The 19763-nt window shown below is 48.3% G+C and overlaps 1 protein-coding gene across 1 annotated transcript in view; it reads right to left on the bottom strand.

Annotated features, from left to right (window-relative positions):
* Positions 1–19763, bottom strand: part of ITGAL (integrin subunit alpha L) — a 306572-nt gene that overhangs the window by 125296 nt on the left and 161513 nt on the right. The window contains exons 20-22 of the mRNA XM_063933029.1: positions 14154–14302; positions 12126–12280; positions 11699–11812 (exon numbers count right to left, since the gene is read on the bottom strand). Coding sequence (XP_063789099.1) covers positions 11699–11812; positions 12126–12280; positions 14154–14302 — 418 coding nt within the window. The remainder of the gene's footprint in view (positions 1–11698; positions 11813–12125; positions 12281–14153; positions 14303–19763) is intronic.

The raw sequence follows: 19763 nt of genomic DNA, 5'->3' as shown, positions 1-19763 counted from the left end.
TGCTCAGTAGTAATGACTAGCACTGGGAGCAGGAACACACAGGAGACTGTGGATAACGCTCAGCAGTACTGGCAGATGCTTGGAACACATTGGAAACTGTGAGGAGTGCTCAGTAGTAATGACTAGCACTGGGAGCAGGAACACACAGGAGACTGTGGATAATGCTCAGCAGCACTGGCAGATGCTTGGAACACATTGGAAACTGTGATTGTGCTCAGTAGTAATGACTAGCACTGGGAGCAGGAACACAAAGGAGACTGTGGATAATGCTCAGCAGTACTGGCAGATGCTTGGAACACATTGGAAACTGTGAGGAGTGCTCAGTAGTAATGACTAGCACTGGGAGTAGCTCAGTAACACACAGGAGACTGTGCATAACGCTCAGAAGTACTGGCAGATGCTTGGAACACATTGGAAACTGTGAGGAATGCTCAGTAGTAATGACTAGCACTGGGAGCAGGAACACACAGGAGACTGTGGATAATGCTCAGCAGCACTGGCAGATGCTTGGAACACATTGGAAACTGTGAGGAGTGCTCAGTAGTAATGACTAGCACTGGGAGCAGGAACACACAGGAGACTGTGGATAACGCTAAGCAGTACTGGCAGATGCTTGGAACACATTGGAAACTGTGAGGAGTGCTCAGTAGTAATGACTAGCACTGGGAGCAGGAAAACACAGGAGACTGTGGATAACGCTCAGCAGTACTGGCAGATGCTTGGAACACATTGGAAACGGTGAGGAGTGCTCAGTAGTAATGACTAGCACTGGGAGCAGGAAAACACAGGAGACTGTGGATAACGCTCAGCAGTACTGGCAGATGCTTGGAACACATTGGAAACTGTGAGGAGTGCTCAGTAGTAATGACTAGCACTGGGAGCAGTAACACACAGGAGACTGTGGATAATGCTCAGCAGCACTGACAGATGCTTGGAACACATTGGAAACTGTGATTGTGCTCAGTAGTAATGACTAGCACTGGGAGCAGGAAAACACAGGAGACTGTGGATAACGCTCAGCAGCACTGGCAGATGCTTGGAACACATTGGAAACTGTGAGGAGTGCTCAGTAGTAATGACTAGCACTGGGAGCAGGAACACACAGAAGACTGTGGATAATGCTCAGCAGTACTGGCAGATGCTTGGAACACATTGAAAACTGTGAGGAGTGCTCAGTAGTAATGACTAGCACTGGGAGCAGGAAAACACAGGAGACTGTGGATAACGCTCAGCAGTACTGGCAGATGCTTGGAACACATTGGAAACTGTGAGGAGTGCTCAGTAGTAATGACTAGCACTGGGAGCAGGAACAAAGGAGACTGTGGATAACGCTCAGCAGCACTGGCAGATGCTTGGAACACATTGGAAACTGTGAGGAGTGCTCAGTAGTAATGACTAGCACTGGGAGCAGGAACACACAGGAGACTGTGGATAATGCTCAGCAGCACTGGCAGATGCTTGGAACACATTGGAAACTGTGAGGAGTGCTCAGTAGTAATGACTAGCACTGGGAGCAGGAACACACAGGAGACTGTGGATAACGCTCAGCAGTACTGGCAGATGCTTGGAACACATTGGAAACTGTGAGGAGTGCTCAGTAGTAATGACTAGCACTGGGAGCAGGAACACACAGGAGACTGTGGATAATGCTCAGCAGCACTGGCAGATGCTTGGAACACATTGGAAACTGTGATTGTGCTCAGTAGTAATGACTAGCACTGGGAGCAGGAACACAAAGGAGACTGTGGATAATGCTCAGCAGTACTGGCAGATGCTTGGAACACATTGGAAACTGTGAGGAGTGCTCAGTAGTAATGACTAGCACTGGGAGTAGCTCAGTAACACACAGGAGACTGTGCATAACGCTCAGAAGTACTGGCAGATGCTTGGAACACATTGGAAACTGTGAGGAATGCTCAGTAGTAATGACTAGCACTGGGAGCAGGAACACACAGGAGACTGTGGATAATGCTCAGCAGCACTGGCAGATGCTTGGAACACATTGGAAACTGTGAGGAGTGCTCAGTAGTAATGACTAGCACTGGGAGCAGGAACACACAGGAGACTGTGGATAACGCTAAGCAGTACTGGCAGATGCTTGGAACACATTGGAAACTGTGAGGAGTGCTCAGTAGTAATGACTAGCACTGGGAGCAGGAAAACACAGGAGACTGTGGATAACGCTCAGCAGTACTGGCAGATGCTTGGAACACATTGGAAACGGTGAGGAGTGCTCAGTAGTAATGACTAGCACTGGGAGCAGGAAAACACAGGAGACTGTGGATAACGCTCAGCAGTACTGGCAGATGCTTGGAACACATTGGAAACTGTGAGGAGTGCTCAGTAGTAATGACTAGCACTGGGAGCAGTAACACACAGGAGACTGTGGATAATGCTCAGCAGCACTGACAGATGCTTGGAACACATTGGAAACTGTGATTGTGCTCAGTAGTAATGACTAGCACTGGGAGCAGGAAAACACAGGAGACTGTGGATAACGCTCAGCAGCACTGGCAGATGCTTGGAACACATTGGAAACTGTGAGGAGTGCTCAGTAGTAATGACTAGCACTGGGAGCAGGAACACACAGAAGACTGTGGATAATGCTCAGCAGTACTGGCAGATGCTTGGAACACATTGAAAACTGTGAGGAGTGCTCAGTAGTAATGACTAGCAATGGGAGCAGGAAAACACAGGAGACTGTGGATAACGCTCAGCAGTACTGGCAGATGCTTGGAACACATTGGAAACTGTGAGGAGTGCTCCGTAGTAGCACTGGGAGCAGGAACACACAGGAGACTGTGGATAATGCTCAGCAGCACTGGCAGATGCTTGGAACACATTGGAAACTGTGAGGAGTGCTCTGTAGTAATGACTAACACTGGGAGTAGCTCAGTAACACACAGTAGACTGTGGATAACACTCAGCAGTACTGGCAGATGCTTGGAACACATTGGAAACTGTGAGGAGTGCTCAGTAGTAATGACTAGCACTGGGAGCAGGAACACACAGGAGACTGTGGATAACACTCAGCAGTACTTGCAGATGCTTGGAACACATCGGAAACTGTGAGGAGTGCTCAGTAGTAATGACTAACACTGGGAGCAGGAACACACAGGAGACTGTGGATAATGCTCAGCAGTACTGGCAGATGCTTGGACCACATTGGAAACTGTGATTGTGCTCAGTAGTAATGACTAGCACTGGGAGTAGCTCAGTAACACACAGGAGACTGTGGATAACGCTCAGCAGCACTGGTAGATGCTTGGAACACATTGAAAACTGTGAGGAGTGCTCAGTAGTAATGACTAGCACTGGGAGCAGAAACACACAGGAGACTGTGGATAATGCTCAGCAGTACTGGCAGATGCTTGGAACACATTGGAAACTGTGATTGTGCTCAGTAGTAATGACTAGCACTGGGAGTAGCTCAGTAACACACAGGAGACTGTGGATAATGCTCAGCAGCACTGGTAGATGCTTGGAACACATTGAAAACTGTGAGGAGTGCTCAGTAGTAATGACTAGCACTGGGAGCAGGAACACACAGGAGACTGTGGATAACGCTAAGCAGCACTGGCAGATGCTTGGAACACATTGGAAACTGTGAGGAGTGCTCAGTAGTAATGACTAACACTGGGAGTAGCTCAGTAACACACAGGAGACTGTGCATAACGCTCAGCAGTACTTGCAGATGCTTGGAACACATTGGAAACTGTGAGGAGTGCTCAGTAGTAATGTCTAGCACTGGGAGCAGGAACACACAGGGGACTGTGGATAATGCTCAGCAGTACTGGCAGATGCTTGGAACACATTGGAAACTGTGAGGAGTGCTCAGTAGTAATGACTAGCACTGGGAGCAGGAACACACAGGAGACTGTGGATAATGCTCAGCAGTACTGGCAGATGCTTGGAACACATTGGAAACTGTGATTGTGCTCAGTAGTAATGACTAGCACTGGGAGTAGCTCAGTAACACACAGGAGACTGTGGATAACGCTCAGCAGTACAGGTAGATGCTTGGAACACATTGAAATCTGTGAGGAGTGCTCAGTAGTAATGACTAGCACTGGGAGCAGGAACACACAGGAGACTGTGGATAATGTTCAGCAGCACTGGCAGATGCTTGGACCACATTGGAAACTGTGAGGAGTGCTCAGTAGTAATGACTAGCACTGGGAGCAGGAATACAAAGGAGACTGTTGATAATGCTCAGCAGCACTGGCAGATGCTTGGAACACATTGGAAACTGTGAGGAGTGCTCAGTAGTAATGACTAGCACTGGGAGTAGCTCAGTAACACAGGAGACTGTGGATAATGCTCAGCAGTACTGGCAGATGCTTGGAACACATTGGAAACTGTGAGGAGTGCTCAGTAGTAATGACTAGCACTGGGAGTAGCTCAGTAACACACAGGAGACTGTGGATAATGCTCAGCAGCACTGGCAGATGCTTGGAACACATTGGAAACTGTGATTGTGCTCAGTAGTAATGACTAGCACTGGGAGCAGGAACACAAAGGAGACTGTGGATAACGCTCAGCAGCACTGGCAGATGCTTGGAACACATTGGAAACTGTGAGGAGTGCTCAGTAGTAATGACTAGCACTGGGAGCAGTAACACACAGGAGACTGTGGATAATGCTCAGCAGCACTGGCAGATGCTTGGAACACATTGGAAACTGTGAGGAGTGCTCAGTAGTAATGACTAGCACTGGGAGCAGGAACACACAGGAGACTGTGGATAACGCTAAGCAGCACTGGCAGATGCTTGGAACACATTGGAAACTGTGAGGAGTGCTCAGTAGTAATGACTAGCACTGGGAGTAGCTCAGTAACACACAGGAGACTGTGGATAATGCTCAGCAGTACTGGCAGATGCTTGGAACACATTGGAAACTGTGAGGAGTGCTCAGTAGTAATGACTAGCACTGGGAGCAGGAACACAAAGGAGACTGTGGATAATGCTCAGCAGCACTGGCAGATACTTGGAACACATTGGAAACTGTGAGGAATGCTCCGTAGTAATGACTAGCACTGGGAGCAGGAACACACAGGAGACTGTGGATAATGCTCAGTAGTACTGGCAGATGCTTGGAACACATTGGAAACTGTGAGGAGTGCTCAGTAGTAATGACTAGCACTGGGAGTAGCTCAGTAACACACAGGAGACTGTGGATAACGCTCAGCAGTACTGGCAGATGCTTGGAACACATTGGAAACTGTGATTGTGCTCAGTAGTAATGACTAGCACTGGGAGTAGCTCAGTAACACACAGGAGACTGTGGATAACGCTCAGCAGTACTGGTAGATGCTTGGAACACATTGAAAACTGTGAGGAGTGCTCAGTAGTAATGACTAGCACTGGGAGCAGGAACACAGGAGACTGTGGATAATGTTCAGCAGCACTGGCAGATGCTTGGACCACATTGGAAAATGTGAGGAGTGCTCAGTAGTAATGACTAGCACTGGGAGCAGGAACACAAAGGAGACTGTTGATAATGCTCAGCAGCACTGGCAGATGCTTGGAACACATTGGAAAATGTGAGGAGTGCTCAGTAGTAATGACTAGCACTGGGAGCAGGAAAACACAGGAGACTGTGCATAACGCTCAGCAGTACTGGCAGATGCTTGGAACACATTGGAAACTGTGAGGAGTGCTCAGTAGTAATGACTAGCACTGGGAGCAGGAACACACAGGAGACTGGATTATGCTCAGCAGCACTGGCAGATGCTTGGAACACATTGGAAACTGTGAGGAGTGCTCAGTAGTAATGACTAGCACTGGGAGTAGCTCAGTAACACACAGGAGACTGTGGATAATGCTCAGCAGTACTGGCAGATGCTTGGAACACATTGGAAACTGTGAGGAGTGCTCAGTAGTAATGACTAGCACTGGGAGCAGGAACACAAAGGAGACTGTGGATAATGCTCAGCAGCACTGGCAGATACTTGGAACACATTGGAAACTGTGAGGAATGCTCCGTAGTAATGACTAGCACTGGGAGCAGGAACACACAGGAGACTGTGGATAATGCTCAGTAGTACTGGCAGATGCTTGGAACACATTGGAAACTGTGAGGAGTGCTCAGTAGTAATGACTAGCACTGGGAGTAGCTCAGTAACACACAGGAGACTGTGGATAACGCTCAGCAGTACTGGTAGATGCTTGGAACACATTGAAAACTGTGAGGAGTGCTCAGTAGTAATGACTAGCACTGGGAGCAGGAACACACAGGAGACTGTGGATAACGCTAAGCAGCACTGGCAGATGCTTGGAACACATTGGAAACTGTGAGGAGTGCTCAGTAGTAATGACTAACACTGGGAGTAGCTCAGTAACACACAGGAGACTGTGCATAACGCTCAGCAGTACTTGCAGATGCTTGGAACACATTGGAAACTGTGAGGAGTGCTCAGTAGTAATGTCTAGCACTGGGAGCAGGAACACACAGGGGGCTGTGGATAATGCTCAGCAGTACTGGCAGATGCTTGGAACACATTGGAAACTGTGAGGAGTGCTCTGTAGTAATGACTAACACTGGGAGTAGCTCAGTAACACACAGGAGACTGTGCATAACGCTCAGCAGTACTGGCAGATGCTTGGAACACATTGGAAACTGTGATTGTGCTCAGTAGTAATGACTAGCACTGGGAGTAGCTCAGTAACACACAGGAGACTGTGGATAACGCTCAGCAGTACTGGTAGATGCTTGGAACACATTGAAAACTGTGAGGAGTGCTCAGTAGTAATGACTAGCACTGGGAGCAGGAAAATAAAGGAGACTGTGGATAACGCTAAGCAGCACTGGCAGATGCTTGGAACACATTGGAAACTGTGAGGAGTGCTCAGTAGTAATGACTAGCACTGGGAGCAGGAACACACAGGAGACTGTGGATAACGCTAAGCAGCACTGGCAGATGCTTGGAACACATTGGAAACTGTGATTGTGCTCAGTAGTAATGACTAGCACTGGGAGTAGCTCAGTAACACACAGGAGACTGTGGATAACGCTCAGCAGTACAGGTAGATGCTTGGAACACATTGAAATCTGTGAGGAGTGCTCAGTAGTAATGACTAGCACTGGGAGCAGGAACACACAGGAGACTGTGGATAATGTTCAGCAGCACTGGCAGATGCTTGGACCACATTGGAAACTGTGAGGAGTGCTCAGTAGTAATGACTAGCACTGGGAGCAGGAATACAAAGGAGACTGTTGATAATGCTCAGCAGCACTGGCAGATGCTTGGAACACATTGGAAACTGTGAGGAGTGCTCAGTAGTAATGACTAGCACTGGGAGTAGCTCAGTAACACAGGAGACTGTGGATAATGCTCAGCAGTACTGGCAGATGCTTGGAACACATTGGAAACTGTGAGGAGTGCTCAGTAGTAATGACTAGCACTGGGAGTAGCTCAGTAACACACAGGAGACTGTGGATAATGCTCAGCAGCACTGGCAGATGCTTGGAACACATTGGAAACTGTGATTGTGCTCAGTAGTAATGACTAGCACTGGGAGCAGGAACACAAAGGAGACTGTGGATAACGCTCAGCAGCACTGGCAGATGCTTGGAACACATTGGAAACTGTGAGGAGTGCTCAGTAGTAATGACTAGCACTGGGAGCAGTAACACACAGGAGACTGTGGATAATGCTCAGCAGCACTGGCAGATGCTTGGAACACATTGGAAACTGTGAGGAGTGCTCAGTAGTAATGACTAGCACTGGGAGCAGGAACACACAGGAGACTGTGGATAACGCTAAGCAGCACTGGCAGATGCTTGGAACACATTGGAAACTGTGAGGAGTGCTCAGTAGTAATGACTAGCACTGGGAGTAGCTCAGTAACACACAGGAGACTGTGGATAATGCTCAGCAGTACTGGCAGATGCTTGGAACACATTGGAAACTGTGAGGAGTGCTCAGTAGTAATGACTAGCACTGGGAGCAGGAACACAAAGGAGACTGTGGATAATGCTCAGCAGCACTGGCAGATACTTGGAACACATTGGAAACTGTGAGGAATGCTCCGTAGTAATGACTAGCACTGGGAGCAGGAACACACAGGAGACTGTGGATAATGCTCAGTAGTACTGGCAGATGCTTGGAACACATTGGAAACTGTGAGGAGTGCTCAGTAGTAATGACTAGCACTGGGGAGTAGCTCAGTAACACACAGGAGACTGTGGATAACGCTCAGCAGTACTGGCAGATGCTTGGAACACATTGGAAACTGTGAGGAGTGCTCAGTATTAATGACTAGCACTGGGAGCAGGAACACAGGGGACTGTGGATAATGCTCAGCAGTACTGGCAGATGCTTGGAACACATTGGAAACTGTGAGGAGTGCTCAGTAGTAATGTCTTGCACTGGGAGCAGGAACACACAGGAGACTGTGGATAATGCTCAGCAGTACTGGCAGATGCTTGGAACACATTGGAAACTGTGATTGTGCTCAGTAGTAATGACTAGCACTGGGAGTAGCTCAGTAACACACAGGAGACTGTGGATAACGCTCAGCAGTACTGGTAGATGCTTGGAACACATTGAAAACTGTGAGGAGTGCTCAGTAGTAATGACTAGCACTGGGAGCAGGAACACACAGGAGACTGTGGATAACGCTAAGCAGCACTGGCAGATGCTTGGAACACATTGGAAACTGTGAGGAGTGCTCAGTAGTAATGACTAACACTGGGAGTAGCTCAGTAACACACAGGAGACTGTGCATAACGCTCAGCAGTACTTGCAGATGCTTGGAACACATTGGAAACTGTGAGGAGTGCTCAGTAGTAATGTCTAGCACTGGGAGCAGGAACACACAGGGGACTGTGGATAATGCTCAGCAGTACTGGCAGATGCTTGGAACACATTGGAAACTGTGAGGAGTGCTCAGTAGTAATAAATAGCACTGGGAGCAGGAAAACACAGGAGACTGTGGATAATGCTCAGCAGTACTGGCAGATGCTTGGAACACATTGGAAACTGTGATTGTGCTCAGTAGTAATGACTAGCACTGGGAGTAGCTCAGTAACACACAGGAGACTGTGGATAACGCTCAGCAGTACTGGTAGATGCTTGGAACACATTGAAAACTGTGAGGAGTGCTCAGTAGTAATGACTAGCACTGGGAGCAGGAACACAGGAGACTGTGGATAATGTTCAGCAGCACTGGCAGATGCTTGGACCACATTGGAAAATGTGAGGAGTGCTCAGTAGTAATGACTAGCACTGGGAGCAGGAACACAAAGGAGACTGTTGATAATGCTCAGCAGCACTGGCAGATGCTTGGAACACATTGGAAAATGTGAGGAGTGCTCAGTAGTAATGACTAGCACTGGGAGCAGGAAAACACAGGAGACTGTGCATAACGCTCAGCAGTACTGGCAGATGCTTGGAACACATTGGAAACTGTGAGGAGTGCTCAGTAGTAATGACTAGCACTGGGAGCAGGAACACACAGGAGACTGGATTATGCTCAGCAGCACTGGCAGATGCTTGGAACACATTGGAAACTGTGAGGAGTGCTCAGTAGTAATGACTAGCACTGGGAGTAGCTCAGTAACACACAGGAGACTGTGGATAATGCTCAGCAGTACTGGCAGATGCTTGGAACACATTGGAAACTGTGAGGAGTGCTCAGTAGTAATGACTAGCACTGGGAGCAGGAACACAAAGGAGACTGTGGATAATGCTCAGCAGCACTGGCAGATACTTGGAACACATTGGAAACTGTGAGGAATGCTCCGTAGTAATGACTAGCACTGGGAGCAGGAACACACAGGAGACTGTGGATAATGCTCAGTAGTACTGGCAGATGCTTGGAACACATTGGAAACTGTGAGGAGTGCTCAGTAGTAATGACTAGCACTGGGAGTAGCTCAGTAACACACAGGAGACTGTGGATAATGCTCAGCAGTACTGGCAGATGCTTGGAACACATTGGAAACTGTGAGGAGTGCTCAGTAGTAATGTCTTGCACTGGGAGCAGGAACACACAGGAGACTGTGGATAATGCTCAGCAGTACTGGCAGATGCTTGGAACACATTGGAAACTGTGAGGAGTGCTCAGTAGTAATGACTAGCACTGGGAGCAGGAACACACAGGAGACTGTGGATAATGCTCAGCAGTACTGGCAGATGCTTGGAACACATTGGAAACTGTGATTGTGCTCAGTAGTAATGACTAGCACTGGGAGTAGCTCAGTAACACACAGGAGACTGTGGATAACGATCAGCAGTACTGGTAGATGCTTGGAACACATTGAAAACTGTGAGGAGTGCTCAGTAGTAATGACTAGCACTGGGAGCAGGAAAATAAAGGAGACTGTGGATAACGCTAAGCAGCACTGGCAGATGCTTGGAACACATTGGAAACTGTGAGGAGTGCTCAGTAGTAATGACTAACACTGGGAGTAGCTCAGTAACACACAGGAGACTGTGCATAACGCTCAGCAGTACTGGCAGATGCTTGGAACACATTGGAAACTGTGATTGTGCTCAGTAGTAATGACTAGCACTGGGAGTAGCTCAGTAACACACAGGAGACTGTGGATAACGCTCAGCAGTACTGGTAGATGCTTGGAACATATTGAAAACTGTGAGGAGTGCTCAGTAGTAATGACTAGCACTGGGAGCAGGAAAATAAAGGAGACTGTGGATAACGCTAAGCAGCACTGGCAGATGCTTGGAACACATTGGAAACTGTGAGGAGTGCTCAGTAGTAATGACTAGCACTGGGAGCAGGAACACACAGGAGACTGTGGATAACGCTCAGCAGTACTGGCAGATGCTTGGAACACATTGGAAACTGTGAGGAGTGCTCAGTAGTAATGACTAACACTGGGAGTAGCTCAGTAACACACAGGAGACTGTGCATAACGCTCAGCAGTACTTGCAGATGCTTGGAACACATTGGAAACTGTGAGGAGTGCTCAGTAGTAATGACTAGCACTGGGAGCAGGAACACACAGGAGACTGTGGATAATGCTCAGCAGTACTGGCAGATGCTTGGAACACATTGGAAACTGTGATTGTGCTCAGTAGTAATGACTAGCACTGGGAGTAGCTCAGTAACACACAGGAGACTGTGGATAACGCTCAGCAGTACTGGTAGATGCTTGGAACACATTGAAAACTGTAAGGAGTGCTCCGTAGTAATGACTAGCACTGGGAGCAGGAACACACAGGAGACTGTGGATAATGCTCAGCAGTACTGGCAGATGCTTGGAACACATTGGAAACTGTGATTGTGCTCAGTAGTAATGACTAGCACTGGGAGCAGGAACACACAGGAGACTGTGGATAACTGTGCTCTTGGAGCCAACAGTGCTGCAGCACATGGGGGGCAATTATATTTATTATGTCTACATGTGGGGTAAATACCGGCTGATTCTGCATATAGCCCACAGGTGCTGGGCAGCTTTATTCTTGGCCTCAACCCTCCCAGACCTAACTCTCTCTGCACATGTTACATCTGCCCCCCTGCAGCACAGCATGGGGTTACCAAGGTGCACATTCACCCAATGCTTTGCCAATCTGTATATGGGACAGAGGATACACAGCTGTAAATATCAGACCTTCGGGTGTAACCAGGAGATGCTTCTGCCCTGACCATCATCCCAACGTATCTGCACCCCAAGGCTGAGCCCATCCAGTATTTACTGAGTAACCTGCGGATGTCACATAGGCCGCATATACCTGTGTGGTGTCATTCAGACTGCTCGATGGAGACAGGAGCCACTGAGACACATTTGGGATCAGATAGACTGTAAGAGACATGTGTACAGGAGAGACATCTTCCAGTGAGCAATCCTGAAAAATAGGGAAAGAGACATCAGACAGTGATCTCCTACAAGCAAGACAGTCAGCAGTGATCCACATGCTCCCCCTCCCTCCTCCCCACGCCAAGGATAGCCACCTCTTCCAACAGATCTCTTCTCACTCCACCCGTGGACCACCACTGGAACTCTCAGACTCTCCACCTGTCTTCAAAGCTTCAAATCGTCCATCAAGACCTATATCTTTGCTAAAGCTCTCATCCTAACCCACGCCTTCTATCCTAGCACACTGGCTCACCCCAGTCTGCTCTTCCCCCTCCCCACCTGGCTGACGTGGGGCATCTTACCTGGAGAAGGACACTGTGACTCTGGCACTCCTGTCCCTGGTCTTGGATTGTAATCGTCTTGTTTATCTGTCTCTGGTTGTTCTTGAAGGACATTCGGCTGACGGTACGCTCAGAATCAAGAATGAGGATGTACTGCAGCAACACATTCAGGGGCCCTATGAGACGGAGGATGAGCGTGAGACCCAGGGTCCCCATGAGGCAGAGGATGAGCGTGAGACCCAGGGGCCCCATGAGACAGAGGAAGAGCGTGAGACTCAGGGGCCCCATGAGAGAGGATGAGCGTGCAGAAAGATAAGGGATGGGCAGTGTGGGAGGAGACAGGGGCAATAAGAAAAGCGAGAGGGACAGTGTGGGAGGAAAGAGGGGGAAGTAAGAAAAAAGAAAATGGCAGTATGGGAGGAGAAGAGTAGTATGGGAGGAGAGAGGGGCAGTATGGGAGGAGAAGAGCAGTATGGGAGGAGAGATGGGCAGCGTTGGAGGGCAGCAAGGAAGGAGAGGGGCAGTATAGGAGAAGAATGGGGCAGTAATGAAGAAGAGAGGGGCAATATGGAAGGGGAGGTGGCATAAACCAGGAATTATAGGCACCTGACGTATGAATGTAGTTCTGTAAGTGGATGTACAGGGCTTAATATTGGTAATAGTACGGGGAGGCAATACGTTTTGAAAATGCCCAATGCTCCTTTCCGGGAAGCTGATCTTGGTGGAACATTCTTGGTGCTGAGATGTAAGGTATATTGGGGTTGGTGGCACATAACAAATACTTGAGTTGCAGAGAAATATGTTTCAGGTCACACGTGCCTATGTATTGGGGTGCTACGTGTAACAGATATCATGCCATGTTACATATGATGACCTGTGTATTTCGGGGGGTCAGGATTTGGGGGTCACACATGCCTATGTATTGGGGTGCTACGTGTAACAGATATCATGCCATGTTACATATGATGACCTGTGTATCCGGGGGTCAGGATTTGGGGGTCACATGTGCCTATGTATTGGGGTGCTACAGATATCATGCCATGTTACATATGATGACCTGTGTATCCGGGAGTCAGGATTTGGGGGTCACACGTGCCTATGTATTGGGGTGCTACGTGTAACAGATATCATGCCATGTTACATGTGGGGTGCTACGTGTAACAGATATCATGCCATGTTACATATGATGACCTGTGTATCCGGGGTCAGGATTTGGGGGTCACATGTGCCTATGTATTGGGGTGCTACAGATATCATGCCATGTTACATGTGATGACCTGTGTATTTCGGGGGGTCAGGATTTGGGGGTCACACGTGCCTATGTATTGGGGTGCTACGTGTAACAGATATCATGCCATGTTACATGTGATGACCTGTGTATCCGGGAGTCAGGATTTGGGGGTCACACGTGCCTATGTATTGGGGTGCTACGTGTAACAGATATCATGCCATGTTACATGTGATGACCTGTGTATCCGGGAGTCAGGATTTGGGGGTCACACGTGCCTATGTATTGGGGTGCTACGTGTAACAGATATCATGCCATGTTACATGTGGGGTGCTACGTGTAACAGATATCATGCCATGTTACATATGATGACCTGTGTATCCGGGGTCAGGATTTGGGGGTCACATGTGCCTATGTATTGGGGTGCTACAGATATCATGCCATGTTTCATGTGATGACCTGTGTATCCGGGGGTCAGGATTTGGGGGTCACACGTGCCTATGTATTGGGGTGCTACAGATATCATGCCATGTTACATGTGATGACCTGTGTATCCGGGGGTCAGGATTTGGGGGTCACATGTGCCTATGTATTGGGGTGCTACAGATATCATGCCATGTTACATGTGATGACCTGGGTATCTGGGGGTCAGGATTTGGGGGTCACACATGCCTATGTATTGGGGTGCTACGTGTAACAGATATCATGCCATGTTACATGTGATGACCTGTGTATCCGGGGGTCAGGATTTGGGGGTCACACATGCCTATGTATTGGGGTGCTACGTGTAACAGATATCATGCCATGTTACATGTGATGACCTGTGTATCCGGGGGTCAGGATCTGGCGGGTCACACATGCTTCTAAGGTCACCCCCTCTCTCCCACAGCCGCTCTCCTCCACGTTGGGAATGGGGATATTTGTAGGACTGGTGGTTACATTCACATCCACTCTGAGCAGTGGTAAGGATCTGTATATAACATGGAAAGTGCAGAAAATCAGATTTTTACTCACCGTAAAATCCCTTCCTCGAAGTCCATCTGGGGGACGCTCCATCACCTCTGGGTATATAGTATATACTGTAGTGTGGGCTTTGGAGTCTGGCACTAAAATAGTTAAAAGCAGTCTCCTTCCCCCTACATAACTCCTCCACCCCCAGCAGCCCCTCAGTCTACATTTAGCAAAGCTGAACTGAGGAAAAACCAGAATGGACAACTGTAAACTAAACTAACTGTAACAATACCAGGTAAACGGGCAAGATAAGTCAGAGGGGGTGAGCTCGGCAACACCCAAACGGACTTCAAGGAATGGATTTTCCGGTGAGTAAAAAATCCAATTTCCTCTTGCATCCATCTGGGGGAGGCTCTATTACCTCTGAGAATTCCCAAAGCAAGCTAACATGGGGGAAGCTTTCGAATCGGCCGCTCGCAGAATGTTATGCCCAACACTGGCTTCACTCGCTCCAAACGTATGAAATCGGTTGAAGTTTGTGTAAGTGTGCACGGATGACCAGGTTACTGCCCTGCACTACTGCTCCACAGAAAAGCCATACCGCGCAGCCGAAGACATCCTAACAGCATGAGTCAAGTGGGCCCAGATAGAAGCTGGAACGGAAACATTTGAAAACAAATATGCTTGACGAATGGCAGAAGTGACTCATCGAGCGATGGTACACTTTGAGGCTGGTCAACCTCGCTTTGGTGCGTCAATCAACACCAATAAAGAATCCGTACTCCTCAGAGCAGAAGTACGGTCAAGATAAATGCGTAAAGCAAGATCATCCAAAAGCACCAGGGATGAACCATCAGCAGATGCCGAAGAATGCTAAAATGCTGTAAGAACAATTTCCTTGTTTATATGGAAAGAAGACACAACTTTCAGTCAAAAAGGAATGTTTTGTGCGTAGAACTACCTGGTCTGAATGAAAAATGAGAAGCGGTGGCGAGAGCAGCCAATTCAGATACTCCACTGATTCAAGTGGTTCAAAGGAAGCCTTCTGTAATATCTCCAATACCAAATTTAAGTCCCAAGGAGGAACCGGTAGAATGAAAGGAGCCTGGATACAAAGAACACCCTGAAAGAAGGTCTGAACTTCTGGAATGGTAGCCAACTTCCTTTGGAAAAAGGAGTGACAGGGCTGAAACCTGTCCTTTTAAGAGAAGAAAGATGAAGGCCTTTAGACAGACCTTCCTTGAGAAAGGACAAAATGCGAGTCACCCAAAAAACCTCTGCCAGAAACTTTTGACACTCACAACAGAATATATACAACTTCCACACGCAACGGTAAATCCGGGAAGAAATTAGGTTGCGAGCCTGGATTATGATCTCAACAACAGACCGGGGAAAAACCCTTAGCTCTCCAGATCTTGGTCTTAAGAACCAAGCCGTCAAAGCCAACAGAGGTAAATCAGGGTGAAGACAAGGACCTTGATTAAGAAGATCTGGGTGCAGAGGAAGATGGTACGGTTCGTCGGCCAACATTTTTTGAAGTATGGAGTACCAATGATGGAGAGGCCAGTCTGGGGCAATGAGATTGACCATCCAAGCTTCTTGTCGAATCCGCTGAAGGACCTGTGGAACCATTGCAAGGGGTGGAAATACGGAACAGACAAGGAGCTGTCATGGCATCCACCAGAATTACCTGAGGATCCCAAGACCGAGTGCCATATTGTGGAAGCTTCTTGGTGAGACGTGATCACCACTTGAACACTAGCTCTGCATACACCTTCTGGTGTAGTTCCTATTCTCCTAGATGAACTGTGTTGCAGCTTAGGAAATCCGCCTCTCTGTTCTCTACACCCAGAATATGAACTGCAGGGATTGCTGGAATCCAAAGCTCCGCCCAATGTAGTATGTGAGAAACTTCCCTCATTGCACACCAACTACATGTGCCAACCTGCTATTTTATGTAAGCCACTACTGTGGCATTGTCTGACTGGACACGCACCAGTAGGTTCCGTAGACAGGACTAAGCCAACGACAAGGCATAATGAATCGCCCTCAATGCCAAAATGTTGATAGGAAGAGTGTATTCCTGACTGGACCAAAGAACTTGCAGATACATGTTCACAACCACCGGATCCCAGCCCGTTAAGATGGTATCCATGGTGACAATCACACAATTCCAAATTGACAACTGAGAGCCCCAGGTCAGGTTTGGACCCTAAAGTCACCAACGGAGTGACCGAGGAGTCTGCAGAGATTGCCTGAACATTTGCCTGTCCAGTCAATGGTCTGATTTTGACCAATGATGAATCAGCTGGTTATGAAGAGGTCTGGCATGAAACCTGGTGAACAGAACTGCTTTGAATGTCACCACAATCTTTCCCAGCAGCTGCATGGCCCTGAGAATCAAGACTTGTGACAACTGTAAAACAGTTTTCACTCTGAACTGGAGATCCTGAACCTTCTCTTGCGGAATGAATGCTCTCTGACACTGGGTGTCAAAAATGAGACCCCAAAACACCATCTTTTGAGATGGAACAAGGTTGGATTTGGGGAAGTTGACAATTCATCTGAAAGTCTGGAGCGTGTTCTACAGTCATTTGAAGATGTTGTTGCAAAACGGACACTGAAGGAGCCCTGTGCAACAAATTAAGATATAATATTGACACCCCAACATCTGAACAGGGAGATCATGTGGGACATAACCTTTGTGAACACCCTGGGTGGCATGGAAAGTCCGAAAGGGAAGGCTTGAAACTGAAAATGCCAGTGGCCCACTGCCAATCACAGTAGATTATGATGATCCTTCCAAATGTGAAGATAGGCATCCTTGATGTCGATGGAAGCCAAATATTCAACTTCCTCCATAGAGTTGATAAGTGACCGCAGCAACTCCATTTTGAACTTTCCCAAGTGGAGATAAGGATTTAACCACTTGAGGATCGGAAAGAGGTAAAGAATGGAATAAAACCCCAGACCCTGCTGGTGTACAGGAACCGGAATGATTACCCCGGAGTCGGAAAGATAAGAGACTGCCTGCATAAGAGTCCTTCTTCTACAGCAATCTTGAGGAAGAGGAGTGGCAATAAAAAACTGTTTAGGACAGGACTCTCCAAGTCCAAAATGTAACCCCTGGACACAACTCTGCTCACCCATGATCCAGGCAGGATTGAATCCAAACATACCGAAACCTGAGTAACCATTTTCCCACCACCTGAGGGTGGGCTGGGGCCTCCAGGCCATCATGCAGATCGCCTTGCTGCCTTGGCAGTAGGACAATGGGTACAAGGGGTACCACGGCCTCGAAAGTAACCACAACAGGAAAATCTAGGAAAGCCTTGGAAGACCTAAAAGTTTCCCTTACTCTGGGACCAAAAGTAAAGGTGTCACGATCCGGGTATCTGGACGCCATTACTTACCCTTCAGATGCCTCCTAAGGTTGGCTCAGCGTTCCAGGACCGGATCCCGCTGTTCCTGAGTTTCCACATGCAAAATGTCAGAGTGGTGATTTCATCAGCCGCGGCCTCCGCTGTGCCCGCGTGGTTAAATGTGCGCTTGTCAGTCTGGCGTCTCCTGTGGCCGGCGTCGCCATTACTGTTTCAATTCTCACATGGATTACAAACCAAACTTCCCTCCAAGTGTCTGCATGGGCGCAGCCATCTTGGATTTTGTCATCTGATCATTTCCACCAATCTGCTGTCTGTATTGTTGATTTGCATAATTGCCTAGCCAACCCCTTCCTTGCTGCAGGTATAAGTAAGCTGTGCCTGAGCAAGGAAGTCGTCAGTGCTTTGGTTGTCTAACCTAGTTCCAGTTTGTCTCTCTCCTGTGGTTGTCTTCCAGGTTCCAGCTCCTGTCTCCAGACTTCTGCTATAGAGACCCGCACCAGCATTCCATCTGCGGTGTAGCCTGACTCTCCGATCCATTCTGGACTCACCTGTTTCCAGCAAACAATCACCTGCTTCCAGCAGTGTACAGCTTCTCTTAAAGGGCCGGTGTCCTTTTCTGCAGTTTACCACTCTCCACCGGTATTATTATTTCACCGCACTCAAACTCCAAACTTCATTATTATTTCATCGCTCTCAAGTTTGTTTATTATTTAACTGGTCCCAGCCAGTATCCACTCCGTACCAACAACAGTCTGGTTCCAGCCAGTATCCACAGCAGCCGTTTTTCAGCAGCCCAGCCTTTCCTGGAACACCGGCTGGTACGATCCTGGGTTCTCTCCATTGCTACAGTCGGGCCTGGTAAGGACTTTCCAACTAGAAGATTATAAGAACTGTCTCACACTACCAGTGCCTGTGGCCCTTGCCACCCTGTAGTACCCAGGAATTGTATTTATCCTCTGTTGACTTTTATGTTTCCTTTTACTGCTGCTGTGTTACGGAGTTTGTCATAATAAACATCATTGACTTTTATCCTGGTTGTCGTGGTCACGCCTTCGGGCAGTTATTCTACATGTTACTTACATGTCTAGGGGTCTGATACAACCTCCCAGGTTTCGTTACATCTCAGCCCCTACAACTGAGGCTGCCTCCCGTCAGCTCAGGCCCTCAGTTGTGACAGTAAGCACTGACCTAGTGAATCCAGCCGGAGACCAGGATCAAGCGGCCAGGCCGATGCAAGAACTGGCAGCCCGACTTGAACATCAGGAGGCTGCGCAGGGCCACATCATCCGCTGTCTCCAGGATCTCTCTACACGGCTGGATGGGATTCAAACGACCCTCCGTGGACCTGGAACGTCCGGTGCGTCCACTACAGTGACACCAGCTGTAACCCCACCCACCTTACCCATTTCCAGTCCACATCTTCATCTTCCAACGCCAGCAAAATTTGATGGATCTCCAAGGTTCTGCAGGGGATTTCTCAATCAATGTGAAATCCACTTTGAGCTTCTACCTGGCAATTTCTTCAGTGACTGTACCAAAATTGCCTATATCATCTCCCTTCTCAGTGGCTCAGCCCTTGACTGGGCATCACCTTTATGGGAGAAGTCTGATCCCCTGCTATCCTCCTATACTGACTTTGTAGCTACATTCAGGCGCATCTTCGACGAGCCAGGCCGGATAACATCTGCTTCATCTGAGATTCTTCGTTTACGCCAGGGAACACGTACTGTGGGACAGTATCTTATACAGTTTAAAATCCTGGCATCCGAACTGGCATGGAACGACGAGGCCCTGTATGCTGCATTCTGGCATGGCTTATCAGAACGCATCAAGGATGAGTTAGCTACCAGAGACTTGCCCTCTAAGTTGGATGAGCTAATTTCTCTTTGCACGAAGGTTGATCTACGTTTCAGAGAGAGAGCAACCGAGCGAGGAAGATCATCTACTCCTAAATCTTCTGCTCCTCCTCCTCGTCAACCATCTCCATCCAAGGATGAGCCTATGCAAATTAGTCGTTCCCGTCTATCTCCCGCTGAGCGCCGAAGACGTCTCTCTGAGTCTCTGTCTCTACTGTGCAGCTCCGTCGCACACTATCAA

This window comes from Pseudophryne corroboree, chromosome 7, assembly GCF_028390025.1.
Source record: "Pseudophryne corroboree isolate aPseCor3 chromosome 7, aPseCor3.hap2, whole genome shotgun sequence".
NCBI classification, from domain to species: domain Eukaryota; kingdom Metazoa; phylum Chordata; class Amphibia; order Anura; family Myobatrachidae; genus Pseudophryne; species Pseudophryne corroboree.
The sequence above is the reverse complement of the archived record's forward strand: the minus strand, read 5'-3'. Positions and strand labels throughout refer to the sequence as shown.